The 18527-nt window shown below is 37.3% G+C and overlaps 1 protein-coding gene across 1 annotated transcript in view; it reads right to left on the minus strand.

Annotated features, from left to right (window-relative positions):
• LOC308669900 (mucin-5AC-like) overlaps nt 1–18349 on the minus strand; it is a 62075-nt gene extending 43726 nt beyond the window's left edge. Inside the window, exons 1-17 of the mRNA XM_081330898.1 lie at nt 18238–18349; nt 16867–16992; nt 15160–15277; nt 13216–13354; nt 12072–12182; nt 11064–11133; nt 10266–10403; nt 10009–10173; nt 8699–8793; nt 7121–7247; nt 5363–5615; nt 4660–4712; nt 3869–3969; nt 3052–3203; nt 2820–2958; nt 2604–2717; nt 1867–2052 (exon numbers count right to left, since the gene is read on the minus strand). Coding sequence (XP_081187024.1) covers nt 1867–2052; nt 2604–2717; nt 2820–2958; nt 3052–3203; nt 3869–3969; nt 4660–4712; nt 5363–5615; nt 7121–7247; nt 8699–8793; nt 10009–10173; nt 10266–10403; nt 11064–11133; nt 12072–12182; nt 13216–13354; nt 15160–15277; nt 16867–16992; nt 18238–18337 — 2187 coding nt within the window. The 5' untranslated portion in view covers nt 18338–18349. The remainder of the gene's footprint in view (nt 1–1866; nt 2053–2603; nt 2718–2819; nt 2959–3051; nt 3204–3868; nt 3970–4659; nt 4713–5362; nt 5616–7120; nt 7248–8698; nt 8794–10008; nt 10174–10265; nt 10404–11063; nt 11134–12071; nt 12183–13215; nt 13355–15159; nt 15278–16866; nt 16993–18237) is intronic.
• Between the last annotated feature and the right edge of the window lie 178 nt (nt 18350–18527).

Consider the following 18527-nt stretch of genomic DNA (forward strand, 5'->3'; position numbering starts at 1 on the left):
CTCTTCAAGCTATTACATTGCTATGTATTTTACTCTATGATAAATTATCCCATGAAATATACAGTTCTTTTCAGGGGAATCAGGCATTGCTCAAAATAAAAAAAAAAGAAATCCAAAAATATGAAATTACATTTTCTACAACATTATGTGTGCATATATTTGCGTACCATACACTGAATAGCCCAACTTTGAAAAGTTGTCCTTGAATGGAGCACAAGTATCCCTAACAAAACTGAAAAAGGTTATGTTTCACTGAGTGAGTGGGTGGGTCTTTCCTCATGCAAAACCTTTGGTTACATTGAGCTGTAATATTTGTTTTCAAACACTGTCTTTAAATAGATGTCTCCAGCTATTGGCCATGATAACTGCGAGATTTGGGGAGTTCTCATCCCAAGCTATTTGGAAGGGAGGTTGTGTAAAGCTGGTTCAAAATTAACCAGATCATAATGTCAATCATAGTTTGTCTACTAATGTGATGTCTTTGTAAGTACTGGCCCAGATCTAGAGAAGCTCAGGTTCATCCCTATATTCAGACATGGATGCTCACTGAGTGGTAATTTTATTTTCTGCTCATCCAATCACTGGGGATAGTCACTGGGAAAAAAAAAAGCAAGGAGTGAGTACTCTGTATTCTGCCTTGATCTTCTGGAAACAGAAATGAAAGCTTTTGCATTGCTTTCAACCATATGGAACTCAGTTTCCCAACCTTGGCAATTTTCAGGTCTATAGACTTCAGATCCCAGAATTCCGTAGTAGTATGGCTATTAAGGAGAATTCTGAGAGTTGAAGTTCACTCACCCGGAAGCTGCCAAAAATGTGAAACATTGGCAGGACAAATAGGGAAGTGAGTATGCGAGTTCACAGGTCTACGCTTGCTCATATTTCATTGAACCTAGTTCAGTGCGATTTCCAAGCATTGCTTTTGTTATATGTTGATAATCAATTCAAGGGATACACACATGCACGCCTCTTCGGTTATTCACAAAATTCCTCAGGAATGATTAAAATTTCCCTATAAATACCAATGTTAAATGGGGTCAGTCCACCAGAATAAAAATATTTGCAGCATTTCTGAAATGCAAATATTTATGCTATAGCCAATCGTCTGTGCTCTTAGAATGCCAAAAAGTCAGGTAAAAATAATGCTAGCTATAACAAGGTCAACAGAAAATTGTCATTCATAATGACCATGTTTACTGCTCTGCATAATATAATGTCAGAACATTGCCTTGCCCTGTGCGTTCCCACAGAGAGGGCCTCCTCAGGGTGCCACCGATCAGAGAATGTCGATTGGTGGACCCCAGGGGGAGGTCCTTCTCTGTGGGCGCCCCGGAGCTATGGAATCGGCTGCCGGTTGAGCTCCGGATGGCGCCCGACCTTCGCTCCTTCCGTCGCGATCTGAAGACACTCTTATTTGAACAAGCCGGCCTGGTCTGATGGGGGATGGGTTGGGTTTTATGGTCATTTTTAATATTTGTATTTACTGTTTTTAGTCGGGCATATGTTTAATTTACTTTTAACTTTTGTATTTTTGTATTTTTTATATATTTGCCCTGTTCACCGCCCTGAGTCCTTCGGGAGAAGGGCGGTATATAAATAAAATAAAATAAAATTTTTACATGGCATTTTTTTCACTGCTATCAATGGTTCTATCAACCAAAATAAAGCTAAATTGACTGTAAAGTAGAACCATAGTAGGATCCATTTAACAAGCCAATTAAATATTTAAATGTGCATGTTTAACTCTTAAACATTGTTCTTCATTGACTGTAGTAGGGGAATATTATAAATGTATCATTCATTCTCTAACAATTTTTCAGTGCAATTCTTCAGAAATGAATAGAACTCTTTGCATTCACACCTCACCTTAAAGTCTGTGCTGAGTTTAATGAACACACTGGTTTTCTTATCCCATATCACGATCACTCCTCCGTTAAAAATTTCTATCACCATGTAGTTGCCCATGTATCGGATCTTGAATGGAATTTCACCTCCACCAGGAAGTCTCTCTATCACCTCAAATTTTCCATCTGTAAGTACTAACTCATACTTCTAAAAGAGAAAATAGAAGCAACATAAATATTTGTATCTATATTTATCAACGGACAGCCAGTTTGGTGTATTTATTAAGGCACCAGACTAGAAACCAGGAGATCATGAGTTCTAGTCCCATCCTATGTATGAAGACAGTTGAGTGACCTTGGGCCAATCACTTTCTCTCATCCCTAAGAAATAGGGAAGGGAAAACTACTTCCTAAAAACTTTGCCAAGAAAACAGCAGGATTTTTTTCAGGCAGTCACCAGGAACCAACATTTATCAAAGACACCCCCCCCCACAGAGAGAAACCACCCACACCACACAAACCACCTATCAATGCCACTACATCTAATAATTTCAGCTGGAGATTTCCATTGTCGGCAAGTTCTGCACTGGCTGGTGGATATTTTTACAAATATAATGCCTTATGGTTACCATATACTATTTCAAGATTTCCACTTATTATATAAATATTTCATATTACATGTTTTGTTGTTTTGTTCATACTGCATGTTTTGTTCATACTACAGGTCATAATGTTTTTACCTGCTGTTAAGTTACTTACCCCAGTGAACACCTTAATGGCTTTTGAGCAGGTAGTCCCTGTAGAACCACAGGGGATATTCTCTGTGATCACCCGGAAAGCTTCTACATTTGTCTTATTTTTACTACACTGATTCTGCAGAAAAGAATGTGGCATTAAGTTTTCATGAACACAAACACTCAAGTCTAAAAAAAATATAACTTTATGATAGTAGAAACTTGAGAAAGAGTTTAATACCTGGATCAGTGTGTATTCACAATCTCCATTGAAGCTGTATCGTTTGCCGTCAAAGGTGATATAATGACCGTCACCATAAACTGAGCAAGTTTCCAGACAAGGTTTATTAGAACATATCCACTTTCGGTTCTTGCATGTGCTATGTAGCCAAACACATACTAGATGTTAATAGGTGCACATTAATGCAATATAGATGCAATCAGTTTTATATCAGCCATCAATTTATACATACCAAGTATTACATTTATCTTTGATAGTTTCTCCTGGTTTGTATGTGGCTTCATTGTGAACGCATGGACAGTCTTCTGCAGGTATACATTTGCCTGTACCATCAGACACTAGCTGATCAGGACACACACAACCAGAGACACACTGCGCGCTATACTGCAATAATAGAGGAATAACAAAAAGTGTTAGCTGACAAAAGTGTAGGACAAGAAGTAACATTTCTAAGATATCGTACAAAGGAAAAGTGATTTCAAATTAGCACCAGTTCTCCCTACTTTTTTAAAAATGTGTTTCAAGTTCCCTTTCCTCCAGGAATTTTGATATGAAGAGGGCTCCCTGAATTTTATTTTTATGCACCTCTGGACAGTGACTTGGCATAAGTTTAATAACCTTTAATAGAATCAAATATCAGAGTATGCAGAATCATGACCAAGCCATGCTTGTTAAGCACGTTTACTGTATCATAAGAGTTAGTTCTCCTTACTCCAGAAAGAACTGAGAAGATTTTTAGGTACTTCATTAACCATCATCTCTTGTGACCCAACAGACTGATTTCTATTTGGCAATAAGTCCCTAAAGTGATAGGAGGATAGTGTGCCAAGTTGTGCTGGCAGTTTCAGAGACAGAAAGACCATTTTCATTACAGTCAATTACCTGCTGGCAGACAGCTTCATATATTTAACTCAGTTGATGATAATTTCAGTTATTAATATGCTGTTTTATTTATTAAATTTCTGTTCTGCATTTTCACTAAGAAAACAATCCCATATAACCTGAAAAAGCTATTAAAATCAGACCCACTTGCAACTAGCCATACTTACACATCCCATATCAAGTGTCTGGCAGCTCTTCTGACACTCAGCTCCATGAGCATTAGCTGTGGCATTGTCACAGTCAAAGTAGACCATAGGAGCATCACAAACTGGTAGAAAGAAAAAAAGTAATTCAGTAATTACACATTTTATATTATGACAAATATTAGATTTTATGGATACAACTAACATGGGACCCCACGTTAGAAGAATCACAATCTTGTTTTGTTTAGGTTTCTTAGTTTTGAATCTTATTTCCCAAAGTTGGAAAATGCCTCTTAATAATCATAAAATTAATATAATTGATAAAATTTTCAATTTGCTTGTGTATACAAATTAAATCCACATAAATATTCATGCTTCAGTTTTAAAAACAGTGTTTGGATTGTGAAACTTCAGTGGCTGTTCTCCTTCTCTTACAACCTCCTCAGTCCCCCAATTCTGGTATGGAGAGTCGAGGACATCCTATATCAAAACTCTGCATGTTACAGAGGAAAAATCAGTTGCATATTTCTTGGTTGCCAGAGTATCTTGAGCCAACAACTTTGTTCAAGGAATTCTCCTCTTGTGGGGAGATCTAATTCAATGTTTCGTTCTAGATTAACCAATCAGATGTTCAGTTTCTACAAATTCTGCCATTTAATGGTCTCATTGCCAGATGGGGTTGCTACTATGACAAATTAAATAGCAAAATTGTTCATAAAGTACTGTGCTTGCCTTAGGCATAGATTTTCCTTGCTGGATCTGAACAAGGTTGGAAAACCATCATAATAAAACAGGAAATAAAAGGCTGGTTGTACCTGATTGTGGTTTCACTTCCCCAATGCACTGAAGCTGGCCTTGTTCACAGGTACTGTAAGAGAGTAAGACAGCTTATTATATTGCAATAAGTGTAATAAGCTTACAGTTCTGATTTATTACATTTATTATAGTGTCCTTTCCTAAGGATATGTGAAGCATTTTTATCAGAAATGGGTGGGCCACAAATCCACACTGGTCAAGTATATTATTGCCAGCTTCCCACACTTTTACCACTTTACCTTTGACCTAGCTAAACCAAATAAAAAAGTGATTCCTTTATCGATTAAATTCAGTTCTATTTCAGTTTTGCTGTCCTATTTCCAAAAATAATAAATTTTCATTCTTCTGTCTCTCAAAAGGCTTGGGTTTTCAGACCAGACAGATTTGGCCATTTAGAAGTATCTTTTAATGCCCAAAATATTTACAGATGGAAATGTGAAAAAAAAAATGGAAATACTATAAGATATTACAAAATTGATCAATAGGTACGTCCATTCCATTTTTAACTCCATTCAGTGAAACAAGTAAAAATAATAGCACTACACCAGATTTGAAGTTTTATTTGTTCTAGGGCATTTGTGGCCCTGAACTGTCAGTTCACAAGTAAGGTTGAATAAGCCTGTTTCCTCCTATAATTTTGTTTCATTTTGATTCATGGCTTTCTGCTATTTCCCACCACTACGTTTATTTCAGGTCTCTCACCACATGATGCCATTTTCATGAACCACCTCTCCAGATGGAATGGCAATTCCTTTGTGGTAACAAGGGCACTTAGAGGCAGGCACACATTTGCCACTGTCATCCAGGTATGTCCCTTCTTCACAGGTGCATCCATCCACTGGAGGGAACTTGATTTTACAAGTGACATCAACCTCACTGAGGGCTCGGCAGGTGGCTTGACATGTTTCAATATTGTAATGATAAGTCCAGGTTTCAGGACAAATTTGGAATTTGGCTTGAGAAGAGAAAAAGGAAAAAGAATTGATTTACTGGCAGGATTCATGTAGCGATTATGACTATAAATTAATATATACAGTAGGTTGCAATGGCTCTTTCTTTCTCTGCCTCTCTCTCTCTCTCTCTTTCTGAGAAAGAGGTTGGAAGCTCTCCAAATCTCTGCAACCTTCTAAAATAAAGCTCATAAAAGAGAAGTTCCTGGTTGGTGAAGGTAGCCATTACCATATAACCCCATTGTTGAAACAACTTTACTGGCTTCTGATTTGCCACTGGCACAGTTAAAATACTGGGTATCAGCCTATTAAACCTAAAGAACCTGAGGGCAGCATACTGAAGGCAAAAGGCTGGAGGGCATGTGAACCACTAGTAGTCTTGGAAGGAGAGAGAAAAATTCAGCTGTTGAAAACCAATAGGAGTCCAATAAAGCTCTGTGGGAAGAATCCAGAGAAACAAATATTTTGGGGAATATTAAAAAAGGCAGAATATATTTCCCCAAAGGAATAATGGAGAAGATCTAAAAAAAAAAGATAGAAACCAGCCCCAGCCCCTTTCCCCCAAGCAGAAACTAGGCAGAGGCCATCTTTTAGAAATGCAGATGTGGTAATCTTTTCAGAAAGGTTGGAGCAGGAAGCTAGAAGCTGATGAGATTAGGAAGACAAAGACCCCTAAAATCTACATACCCTCACCCAAACTCTAAGGATAGGAAACAAAATAGGATTAACCCACCAATACCAAAAGAGCACACTCAGACTCAGGTCAAAGTACATGACACAGAAAATACAAAGCTTCAAACAGGAACAGGAAACAATCTCAAAATCCCAAGAAAGTATAAAAACCCACCACTCCCAGATATATGTGAACAGCTTTCCCAGAGTCACATTGCTGTCTAGTTTTGCTCTTTAATAAACTGCAACCTTCTTTTCGGAACAGTCTCCATTTTGTTTATTCCCGGCTTGGAATGGACCCTGATGATTTTTCTCTCAACAGTTCAGTAATCAGAAGTGGCTAGAATTAAATCAACTCTACCCGCAATATGAGGCATGAGAATTTTGCACACATGGTACGTATTTTAAAATAAATACAAAAAAAGTTTATTGAAGTATGTGCCTGATTCCAAGCTAATTTTGGAGTTACTTTTTAAGGCTAGCATACGTATATATTTTGATAGCATATATATTTTTCCTCTTCTCTGAAAAATATGATAGTTTCCAATGGTCCGGGACCCTTCAGCAGCATTTTAATTGAGCTAAAAGCAAGTAGGGACAGTCAGAATAAGAGTTGGAAGGGACCTTGGAGGTCTTCTAGTCCACCCCCCCTGCTCAAGTAGGAGATCCTGTGCCATACCAGACAAATGGCTGTCCAATATCTCCTTAAAAACCTCCAGTGATGAAACATCCATAACTTTTGAAGGAAGCCTGTTTAATGGTTAATGGTTCTAACTGTCAGGAAATTTCTCCTTAATTCCAGGTTGGTTCTCTTTTTTGTTTGTTATTCTAAACTTACCACAGACACTAGTCCTCCATGCACTGAGCAATACTCCTTTACCAGCACAGGCTCTGACATAGGCTGAGAGGGCAGCACACATACAGTTCTCACTCTTTTCACAGTTACAGGTGTCAAACATGCAGTTCTAGAAAAACAGAGGAACTTCAGTTTAACCAAACGTCACCTTCCCTCAGAGATATTTCCCTTTATATTCATGGCGCAATCCTTGGATCCTTCAGATATCGGCCAGCCTCTCTTGCTATGGGGCTACTAGAAGGCGTAGGCAATAATATCTGAAGAGCCATCACTTCTGTAATCTTGCTTTAGCCTGGCCTTGCAAAAATCATGAGGAACTTTGAAGAGGTTGCACTGAAAGCCTTTTTTCTGCTTTTATCTAAGTTGTCTGTCCTATGCTAGTCAGTTGGGTTCTTTCAGTGTACAAATCTGTAACAGTTTATTAGCTTTCAGGAAGCAAGGTATTTCCATGAATTATAGCATCCTGCAAAGTGAATAGTCATATACTTCAAGTGCTATTAATCAGTAATGTAAACTTTGAATTTACACTGGAAATGAATGGCTCCGTCTAAATCCAACTCATTACAATTTGTTTCCTTCTGCATTTTCTGCATTTTTTCTTAAACATTACCACAATTTTTTTTACATAGACTGTTTTATAAAATTTGCCTTAACAAATGCATTTTGTTCACATCTTAACTTAGAATGTGCATTTTCTAATGTACAGTATATATTTTAATTTAGTTTTCCTAATATATAAATAAGGGACGCGGTGGCTCAGTGGGTTAGGATGCTGAGCTTGTCGATCAGAAGGTTGGCAGTTTGGCGGGTCGAATCCTGAGTGCCGCGTAGCAGAGTGAGCGCCTGTTACTCATCCCAGCTTCTGCCAACCTAGCAGTTCAAAAGCACGTAAAAATGCAATTAGAAAAATAGGGACCACTACGGTGGGAAGCTAACATCATTCCGTGCGCCTTTGGCATCTAGTTATGCTGGCCACATGACCACAGAGACATCCTCGGACAAGCGCTGGCTCTTCAGCTTTGAAACAGAGATGAGCACTGGCCCCTAGAGTTGGAAACGACTAGCACGCATGTCCAGGGGAACCTTTACCTTTACCTTTACCTTTTTAATATATAAATAGCTTGTAGGCAACTTTCCTCAATCTCTATGTTCACATGCAAATTTAAACCATAAACTATATTGCAAGATCTGAAATACATAATCTGAAGGATAATAATGTTTTGGTTCACATAATAGTCCAAGAAATGCAAAATATTTAAAACAGCTTAAAAATTATTTGACATCTCCAGTTAAGACCCAGCACCAGAATGGAAATGATATATTTCATACTAACATTTGACTGTAAACTATTGAGTAGATAGAGGTCCTGGTGTGCTATATAAAGTGAGAAATATGTATATTGGTTGAATTACAAAATGTAGCTAGAAAAAAAACACATAGAAAGCTCAGCAAAAGACCAATTAAAATCTGGCTTTTCTGAATTTGGCAATGCATTTCTCCCCATGAATTATCTTTAGGCTTATCTTAGCGTTTCAGTGGAAGACAAAAAAAACTACTCACTTTATGGTAAACAGCCGGGTTTACTATTGAGTGGCATTTCTGAAAGGGCCCCTTGGTGTCAGTCAGCAATCCACACCAGTGTAAAGCATATTTTTCTGTAAAACAGAAATAAATGGGCTATCATTTTGGTACTCTTTTTTTGCTATAGATCCTCTGTATACTGTACATATATGTCTGCAACAAACATCAACTGTATCAAACTGACAACAGAGTAATCAAAGCCCTATTCCTTTTTACTAAGCTTTCCACTCACAGCATGAGCACCAACAGGGGTGGGACTTTGATTGCCCAAACACACTTGCCATTTTGTCATCACATTCTGGCACTGGGCATGCTTTTGAACATGAGTTTATCTCTAAATGCTTAGTGCTATCTCAAAAGACAGTCTTGTGCTGCACAAAAGTCTAATTTAAACCAGGCAAGAGAGATGCATTCTCTCAGCTGTGTAATAATGGTCCTGTTGCCTTTGGGTCCACTACAATGCCGCTTGGGGGGGGGGGGCGAAAGCCCTAATAAGCAGGCATATAGATAGAATGAAGGCTATTGCTAAGCACATTTGATTTGTGCTTAGATTGTAAGCCGCCCTGAGTCTTCGGAGAAGGGCGGGATATAAATGGGATTAAAATAAAATAAAATAAAATAAAAATAAATTATGTATAGATTTTTCATTGTTTGCTGATGTGTTTTCTTGTGCCTATACATGTCACTGTTTTTATTTATTTTGGAGAAAACATTGTAGAAGGAAAGTCAACAGTAGCTCCAAATCAGTCTAATATGCTTTACAAGATTATTTTGTGAGGAAAATGAGGGAAAATAATTATAAGTGTTGTTCCAATTCCTTGGAGGAAAAGCAGGATATGAATGTAGAATAATAATTACAATCCTTATTATTGTCCATTGTGAAGATACACTTTATGTCCTGATAACTCTAGACCAGGGGTGTCAAACTGCCGGCCTGCAGGCCGGATGTGTCATGGCAAAACTGCGCCAATCCCATTGCCGGCAATGGGGAAAAAAGTCACAATACGTCACAACACGTCACGTGACATTGCAAGTTTGACACCCCTGCTCTAGACCCAAGCAACTTTAACCCCAGAAAAGTTAAATATTTCAGAATCCTTCTGGATGTCTATATTTTTTTTTACCCAATGCTACATGTGTTTCTATTTTTTATTCTTTAAAGACCTCTTTTTAAAGATATTTCTTGGACAGCCATGCTTACTGTCAATTCTGGAAAAGTCAACATCACCAAGAGAGGAATAGGCCAGAGAAGAGTGCCTAGGAAAAGAGCAGCAAACAAATGTACGTACCATTTTCTATACTGAGAGTACAGGGGTTTTCAAATATGTTTTTGACATTGGGGCAATCTGCCTGTGTTTTCCAGGTGTTAGCAAAGGCAGCAGGGGTTCCCTCTGTCACCCCACTGATAGCTTTAAAGTCATCTAATTGGATACCATTGAAATTTCCACAGAGGCCTGAAACAAAAAGGAAAGACATTAATCCTTTGGACACTATCATTGTAACATCCTTCTTCTGTGTAGTGAGAATGACTCATTGGTTTACTTACCACATGTCTGCCCTTTGTGGCTTGGATCCATGTATACAAACACCTGCATTATAGGGATAAATTGTATCATCACCTGGAATCCAAATTTTGTGTCTATCAGAGTGAAGAATGAGGAAGGGCTGAAGATGGTGACATTGGCTGTAGAAACAAAACCATACAACAAAGTAGTTTTCAGATGGAAGCATACATTTCAATTGCCACCAAGGGATGAGTCTTGCAACTGTGGTTGTTAGTGTAGCACATAGTATACACATGGGCTTTGCATCTCAGTAAGTGATACTGATAAAGGCTTAGACGTTGCATCTCAGTCACTTACTGATACTAATATAAACTAATAATTTAGGATTAATATTTCTTATTATCAGGATTAGCAATTACTTGTGATCAATAAACTAGTACCTACTTCAAAGGAAAGGTCTGAGATTACATCTAAAATCCCAAGAAGAACCTTTTTGATAATATATTACTACCAATCTTTTCGTGTTCTAAATTGGACTTTTAACAATATTCAGTTCTTTCTTCCATCATTGCCAAGTGATAAGATATTATTTTACTCATTCACCTAGACCAGTGGTGTCAAACTGCTGGCCCACAGGCCGGATGCATCATGGCAAAACCGCCCCCACCACATTGCCAGCAATGGCAAAAAAGTTGTGATACGTCACGACACATCATGTGACGTTGCGAGTTTGACACCCCTGAACTAGACACTTTGAAGAATTTCAAATAAATTCCTGAAACAAAAGATCAATCTTTAAGTTGTCTAAAATCCTACAATATAAATAGCAAAGAACATACATGCTGAGATAGGCAGCTGAGTGAGAATCATATTCACATACACAGCTCCATTAGACTTGACCACAAACACCTGGGTAGTGAGAAATGAGAGGTTAGAGCAAACACAGTGAGAAAGAATGTCTTTACTGCAATATTTAGTTATTAAGCAAATTAATATGTCCAAATCACCTACAATGACTCAAAGGGGCATACGGCAATAAATTTTAACATCCCCCCCAACTCATTTCTTTCAGTTGTACTGCTTTTTATTATCTTTTTTAAGGAAATACACATTTGTTATTTTGATTAACAACATTTTTTAACACGAGCTATCTATACATAGAATTTATATTGTATTTCATTTATTAGAATGAAGGTTCTGACAATAACTGATTGATCACAAATAAAACTGATGAAGTATTTGAAACAGATTTTAAGTGGGATGGGATAAATATTTTTCTGAGATTTTTCAGAGACTTAGGTCCAGAGCATTTCTATGCTAGGGAGGAATTTTGTGAGGCAAATTTGAAGATAGGTACAAAAAGAAATAAAGAAAGTGAGGGCCAAGAACCAGGCCCCAGCAGGAAGGTTATTTAAATTAGGAAATAAGAACTAAAATGAGAGGAAAGGAAAAATAACAGGGAGGAAAGTAGAAGAAAGGAAAAAAGGAATAGGAAAGTGAAGCGGAGGAATTAAATATGCAAGGCAAAAAGTTTGAAGGAAATAAAAATTTTGAGCCAGGATAGATGGTGAAAAGTGAAAAGAAACATTCCAGACCCTGGATCCCCCTACAAAGAAACAATGGACAGAACAGTGTGTAAAGAAAATGAAATGCGCTGTTTGTAATTAGAAAGTCAACATTTTACTGCACATTTCTAGCATAACTTTAACATTAGTATCAGGAGCTCAACTGAGAACTGCTTTTTGCATGCAAACTGAACCTGTTTCTCACTGCGTCCGGTGGAAAAAAATATTCCTAAAATTATTGAGCTAGCATACTTCTCATCCATTCTTGTTCTTCATACTTACTGTCTGTCCTCCATCAACACTTAGAGCTAATCCTTTCAGGCATGTCTCAGATTCTGTCAGGCCACACTTTTGAATTTCTCCCAGAACAGCGAAGTTATTGCTATCACAGAGCTGGGGGAAAAAAAAGAATATTAACAGTTTGCATTGCCTGAACGTATGGCATCCCTTCGAAACTAATGAGACTTTTAATTAAAAAAAAAGTTAAACGAGTCCCTGCGGATTTTACTCTGCTAGTTGTTGCTGACTATAGGGGGTGGTCCTTATTTCCATATCAAGCCAGTGCTGTCTGAAGACAGTTCCGCAGTCATGTAGCCAGCATGACATCACAGAGCACTGTTACCTTCCCACTGAATTGGTACCTATTTGTTGACTCGCATTTGCATGTTTTCAAACTGCGAGGTTGACAGGAGCTGGAGTGAGGACAGGAGCTCACCCTATTGCATGGAGCTCGGGGTCTTGTACATGGGCTGTCACCTTTCCAGCAGATAAGCCCAATGTCTTAACAACTGAGCCATCATGCTGCCTGACTGCTAAAATAATAAGAATAAAATCACTTGACTCTTATTTTTGTAGGTCAGGATTTACTTTCCACAATTAAAAGAATAAAATACTTTAAAAGTTGCAATTTATGGTTTTTCCCCTCTTATTTGAACAAGACACCACCATTTAACAAACAAAAAAAGAGTGCAGTCATTAGACATGTATCTACCCATCCCCTAAACACCAGAAAATTGGAAAAATAATCATCTGTTTTGTAAACTTTTGATGAGGAAGTTTCAATTATCCTGAGCAACAATTTCAAGTGTAATCAAGAAGAAGGGGGTCTTATTTCAATTGATATGAATAAAAATATATGACATGATGATAACACATAGATTGGTAGAAAGGCTGAACCTCTCCCAGTTACAATACTGCATGGGAGGGTCCTTGTTTTCAGTGTGACAATCCCACATAGTTGGAGACTGTATTATCACAACTTAATCATGTGGACAGGACCTATGGTTTGGGTCTCTTCTTTAGAATTGGTATACATGCCTTTAACAGGAACTTTAAACTACAATGTTGATGTTAAAGAATAGGAAGTATCTCCAAGGCCCATCAATCTAATCAGGTAGCCTTGGGTAGGTTAGTCCATGCAAATTACCTTAGTGAACATATAGCTACAGTCCCCAAAAAAGGAATAATATTTCTCATCAAAAGTGGAGACATGGGAGCCACCTTCAATAGAACATACTCCAGGGCATGAAAGGCTGACGCAAGCCCAGTGTCCACCAGTGCAAGAACTGAAGTAAAAAAAGGAAGAAATTATCAACAAATTGCTATATAAAAAGTAGAGTAATCCTTATAATAAATAAGAATTGGTTGTTGTACTATACATATTCTCATGTTTTCAGTGAAGCATGACCTTGGTTAACAAATTTTTAGTGGCATTCCACATGGAATGTTCACTGAGGAGTTTACTGCAGTGTTACTTAATGTTTTAAAAGACTCATGGTATTAATGAACATAACAGTATAATTCCTATAATCCTGAAGGAAGTATTTGTATACAAGAGAGGGTACTTTAAAAGTCCTGCTTCATTTAGTAAAGAAATTAATGCATTTGGAGTTTTCTAATTAAAGCTCCTTTAAGAAGCATATTGCTCATGCAAATTAGGCCTGTATACTTAGAATAACCTGTTTTCCTCAATCCTTATCCAAATTCTACATCATGGATTTGGGTGACAAATATGCTCCAGTTCTAAATTTTAAAACATTTTCTGGATGTTTGCTATAATTTATAGAAGCTTTTTCTTCAGTATTTGATTGCTGATAATAATAATAATTTATCAGCATTTGATAAATGGAACACGGTGGCACTTGGCATCTGAAAGCAAGATTGGTGAAATGCAATGGCAGATGGCAGCGTTTTTTAAACTTTAAAATATGTGGGTATAGATAGTCTTCTCTGAAAACAGAGACTATCCACTCCCACACATTGTGTACTTCTGCCATAGCATGACAGCATTTTGCAGAGTTTTTTAGGCTATATTCTAGGTTAAACATTCAGAACTATAGCCAATGTCATATGAACAGTTTTATGTTTATATATGACATGATTTCCTCTTGTTCCTCCTCCTTGTGGTTTTCCTCTTCAAAGCCTCTCTGGAGGATCTCCAATTTGGCAAAGCAGATTTGGGGAAAACTAATGTAAGAACGGGGAAAAAATGCATTCAACTGAGGTTTGCTGCTCTTCTGGCTGATGAACATCTTCAGAAATGTTCCTCAGGTCATAGAAGGTAATATTAGGTTTTATTGTCGCTAACAGCAAATGCAGTCAACTAAATGCATGTCAAATGAAGAGCAGCCAAAAAGAAAAGCAGAGTTGATTTTCAGTTATTTGCCTTTTTACACAATACATGATGGGCTTTTTAAGACACTCAGGTTTCAATATTGGGTGGTATTTGCTTGCTGACATGAAAGTCAAATAGAATTATGACATTTCTAACAAGAAGTTTGATTGAAGATAGAGAGAGTCCCTTGGGTGCATTCTTATTAATTTTGTTTCTGCCTCTATATAGTGATTGGATCACATCCAATTTGGTATAGATTGAATTGATATGGCAATATGTGAGCCAACCGGACTCAGCTGAAGATGAGTAATGCCTAAATTAATTAAATAACTAAATTTCATATTGAACCTTTTTGCAATCAAAATGTACCTATAGATTTATAGATATCTATAATTTGTAAAGCTTTTAAATTTTGAAGAAAAATGAATCACATTTTTTTTAAAAAAATATTTGTATATCTTTTAACTCTGTTCTTTTGTAAACAAGAGTGATTTTTGTGCATCCATATGCCAAGAATTTGTAGGTGGGTTCAGAAGCAACAGCATGCAAAGCAACAAGGAAATCATGCTCAAAAAAGAAATCCCCTTATGTGTGTAGTTAAACATTATTTCACAGTCTTATAACATTCTTAGCATGACTAATTATGCCCAGTATATTCTTAACAAGTCAACCTTTCAAATAACGTGCCTATTTTTTTTATTCCCCCTCTGATCACTAATAAAACATTATTAAATTACAGGGAATCATCATTCTCACCATGAAATGCACTGGGAGGAAAAAGAAGTACCAGGAGCATAAGAAACCCCATTGTAAGAACAATAACAATCCGAAATGGGGATGCAGCCAGAATTGTTAATGTCATCAAACACAGTGCCTAAAATAAGAAATAACCAATGAATGTTATTCATACTCATTTCACTATTTTTAAGAATTTTTAAGAAGCATGGAGTACATTATATCATTCACAGTAATAAATCTCCATGACACTTGTCATCAATATAATGTGTTATATTTTCCTCAAATATATGAAAGCACATGAACCATTTCAACATCTGGAGTAGGACTTCAGATCACACTGAAAGCATGTTGTGATTTTACAGCAACCATGAATCAACCAGTTTTCACTGGAAACAATGGTGTGTGGAAAAAGAAGCCATGATCCCAATAAAAATCCACTCTTTATAAAGCTTTCAATGGGAGCTTTTCCTCTAGAGCATCAGATTTACAGATGCTGTAGTTCTGATGAAAATACTCCCTTCTTCCATTCCTATCACTAGTATCTCTTAGAATTTTGGCCCACAATCCAACCACTGTTTTTAACACTGAAGCATGAATATTCATGTGGATTTAATTTGTACAATTCACAAGCAAATTGACAATTTCATCAATTACATTAATTTTATGATTATTAAGAGGCATTTTCCAACTTTGAGAAATATGATTCAAAACTAAGAAACCTAAACAAAACGAGATTGTGATTCTTCTAACGTGGGGTCCCATGTTAGTTGTATCCATAAAATCTAATATTTGTCCTAATGTAAAATGTGTAATTACCGAGATATAATCTCAAACTGAATCACTTTTTTTTCTTTCTATCAGTTTGTGATGCTCCTACGGTCTACTTTGATTGTGACAATGCCACAGCTAATGCTCATGGAGCTGAGTGTCAGAAGAGCTGCCAGACACTTGATATGGGATGTGTAAGTATGGCTAGTTGCAAGTGGGTCTGATTTTAATAGCTTTTTCAGGTTACATGGGATTGTTTTCTTAGTGAAAATGCAGAACAGAAATTTAATAAATAAAACAGCATATTAATTGCTATGAATGTGGTTTATGGAAAATCTGTTAAAGAAACAGATCTCTACCATGTTCATGAAAGCCAGCATCAGGACAAAAGTACAAGGTAAAAATATTTTTATGAGGGTGAACCAGATTTTCACAGTGCCATGTAGTAAATTCTAGCAAGAAAAGCCATTTTGAATAGCATCAACAACATTTCTGTGTAATTCTTACAACTGATCTTCTTAAAGTTGTTCTTGAGCAAATTTAATTCCATTCTAGCGCTCAACCAATCTCCTTGATTTGTTAAATCAAAGCAATCTATTCTATTTTATTTGTACATCTCAGTACAATTGTAGATCAAGAAACAGAATTAAAATTAAAGTACAAAACATCCAGCATAAAAGTTGTTTCCTCTTCAGATGCATAAACAAATCAATAACTGCTTAAAATTCAAACAATATAAAGTCTTTATTTATTTTTATCCTTTAAACAGTCGTTACTGCAAGAGCACTGAAGTATTAAGTTTTTTACACGTCAGAGAAGAGTAAAAACTTCATTGCAAACTTGTTTTCCTTTCCATGCTGTCTGGAATGAAATTCCATGTAGTCACTTCTGTAACAAGAGATGCTTCAGCCAGGCAACTGCAAGTCTATAAACAATTGAACATGGATACTGACTTACCAGGAGGACAGAAACAGCCATCTATGCAATGTTCTTCACACAACTGGGACTGTTCAGAATTGGTACAAGAGTCTAAACAGGGGGATCCACATTCTTGATGCTGCATGTTGAAAGGACAGGACTTGGCTGAAAACAGAAATGAACAATGAGACATTAGAAACCCTATTTATACTTTTCCCCCCCCTCCGGAGGTAAAGATACCTTAAACAGAATGTTGCCCTCCGGGTGAGATTCAAGGTGCTGGTGATGACCTATAAAGCCCTAAATGGCTTGGGTCCGGGATATCTGAGGGAACACCTGCTGCCGGCATCAAGCTCCCTACGTCCAGTACGCTCCCACAGGGAGGGTCTTCTCAGGGTGCCACCGGTAAGAGATTGCCGGCGGACGACACCCAGGGATAGGGCCTTCTCAGTGGGTGCGCCTGCCCTTTGGAACCAGCTGCCAGTGGAGCTTAGGACTGCCCCTGACCTCCGTTCATTCCGCCGGGACCTGAAGACCTGGCTCTTCAAGCTCTCTGGCCCAGGCTGAGAATTTTAATTTTAATTTTAATTTTAACTGGGGTTTTATTTGTTCAGGGATGGATATAATTTTTTTAATTGTTTTTAACTTTTGTATTTTTCTTTTTTAATCACCCTGTAAACCGCCCTGAGTCCTTCGGGAAAGGGCGGTATATAAATGTAATAAAATAAAATAAATAAAATAAATAAATATTTAGTCCTTAAGGGGAACAATTTCTGGGAAGCTGAATTTATCATCAATCTGGAAAAAAGAAGACATGGCATGGAGACAGGCCAGGGGAAACATGTGATAATGCTCTTTAGATATATAACACTGGGCAGCAGTGCTTTTTTTGTAAAAGAAAAAGGTGCCGGAACTCACACATGTCATACAACCCGCCTTGCCTACCCTACAAGGTTCCATCCAAAAAAGGTGCTGGAACTCCGTTCTGAGCGTTCTATGAGAAAAAAGCCCTGCTGGGCAGAGACTTGGTTTTTTTTTAACAAAGCCTAAAGACTGAACTGAATCTAATGGGTTATTAAAAAAAGTAAATTAAACATTAGCACCAGCTTCTTACTGATAAGAACAGTTCAAAACTGAGCTAAATTCTGGTTGGAGATGTGCAGAGTTCTTGATAAACTTCACCAAACTCCCAGCATCCCATTGGTTAGCCTAATCGGATGAAGTTGCTTCAGCAATATTTGAATGTTGTTAGGTTGCATCTCTTTGAATTGGATATGGATTTCTCTTCATAGGTATAGTAATGATCTTGATGGCCTATTGTGAGGTCAATAACTGCCTTACTTAGGAATCTATACACTGATTGCAAAGAGTTCTCCATAGGAATGCAAGTTTTTTTTAATGAATACTTACGACAGAAATCTTCTGTTCTCCATTCAAGTGGGTGTCCACCAGCATGGGAGCATTGCCTGGAGTACTCAGCAAAGGTGTTACAGATGCAGACTTCCGCCATAAACTGATCACATTGGCATAAGTCTTGTACGCAAGCATCAATGTAGTCACGCACATCAACTAATGCATTGCAAGTGTCAAATGCATTACCAGTCAGTATCCTTTGGCACAGAGTGGTCTAGAAAGAAGAAATTAACGCTGCTAAGATGTGAACATGACACCATGAAAAACAGTATATAAATACAGGAAGC

This window comes from Vipera berus (assembly GCF_964194415.1).
Source record: "Vipera berus genome assembly, chromosome: 1".
NCBI lineage: Eukaryota > Metazoa > Chordata > Lepidosauria > Squamata > Viperidae > Vipera > Vipera berus.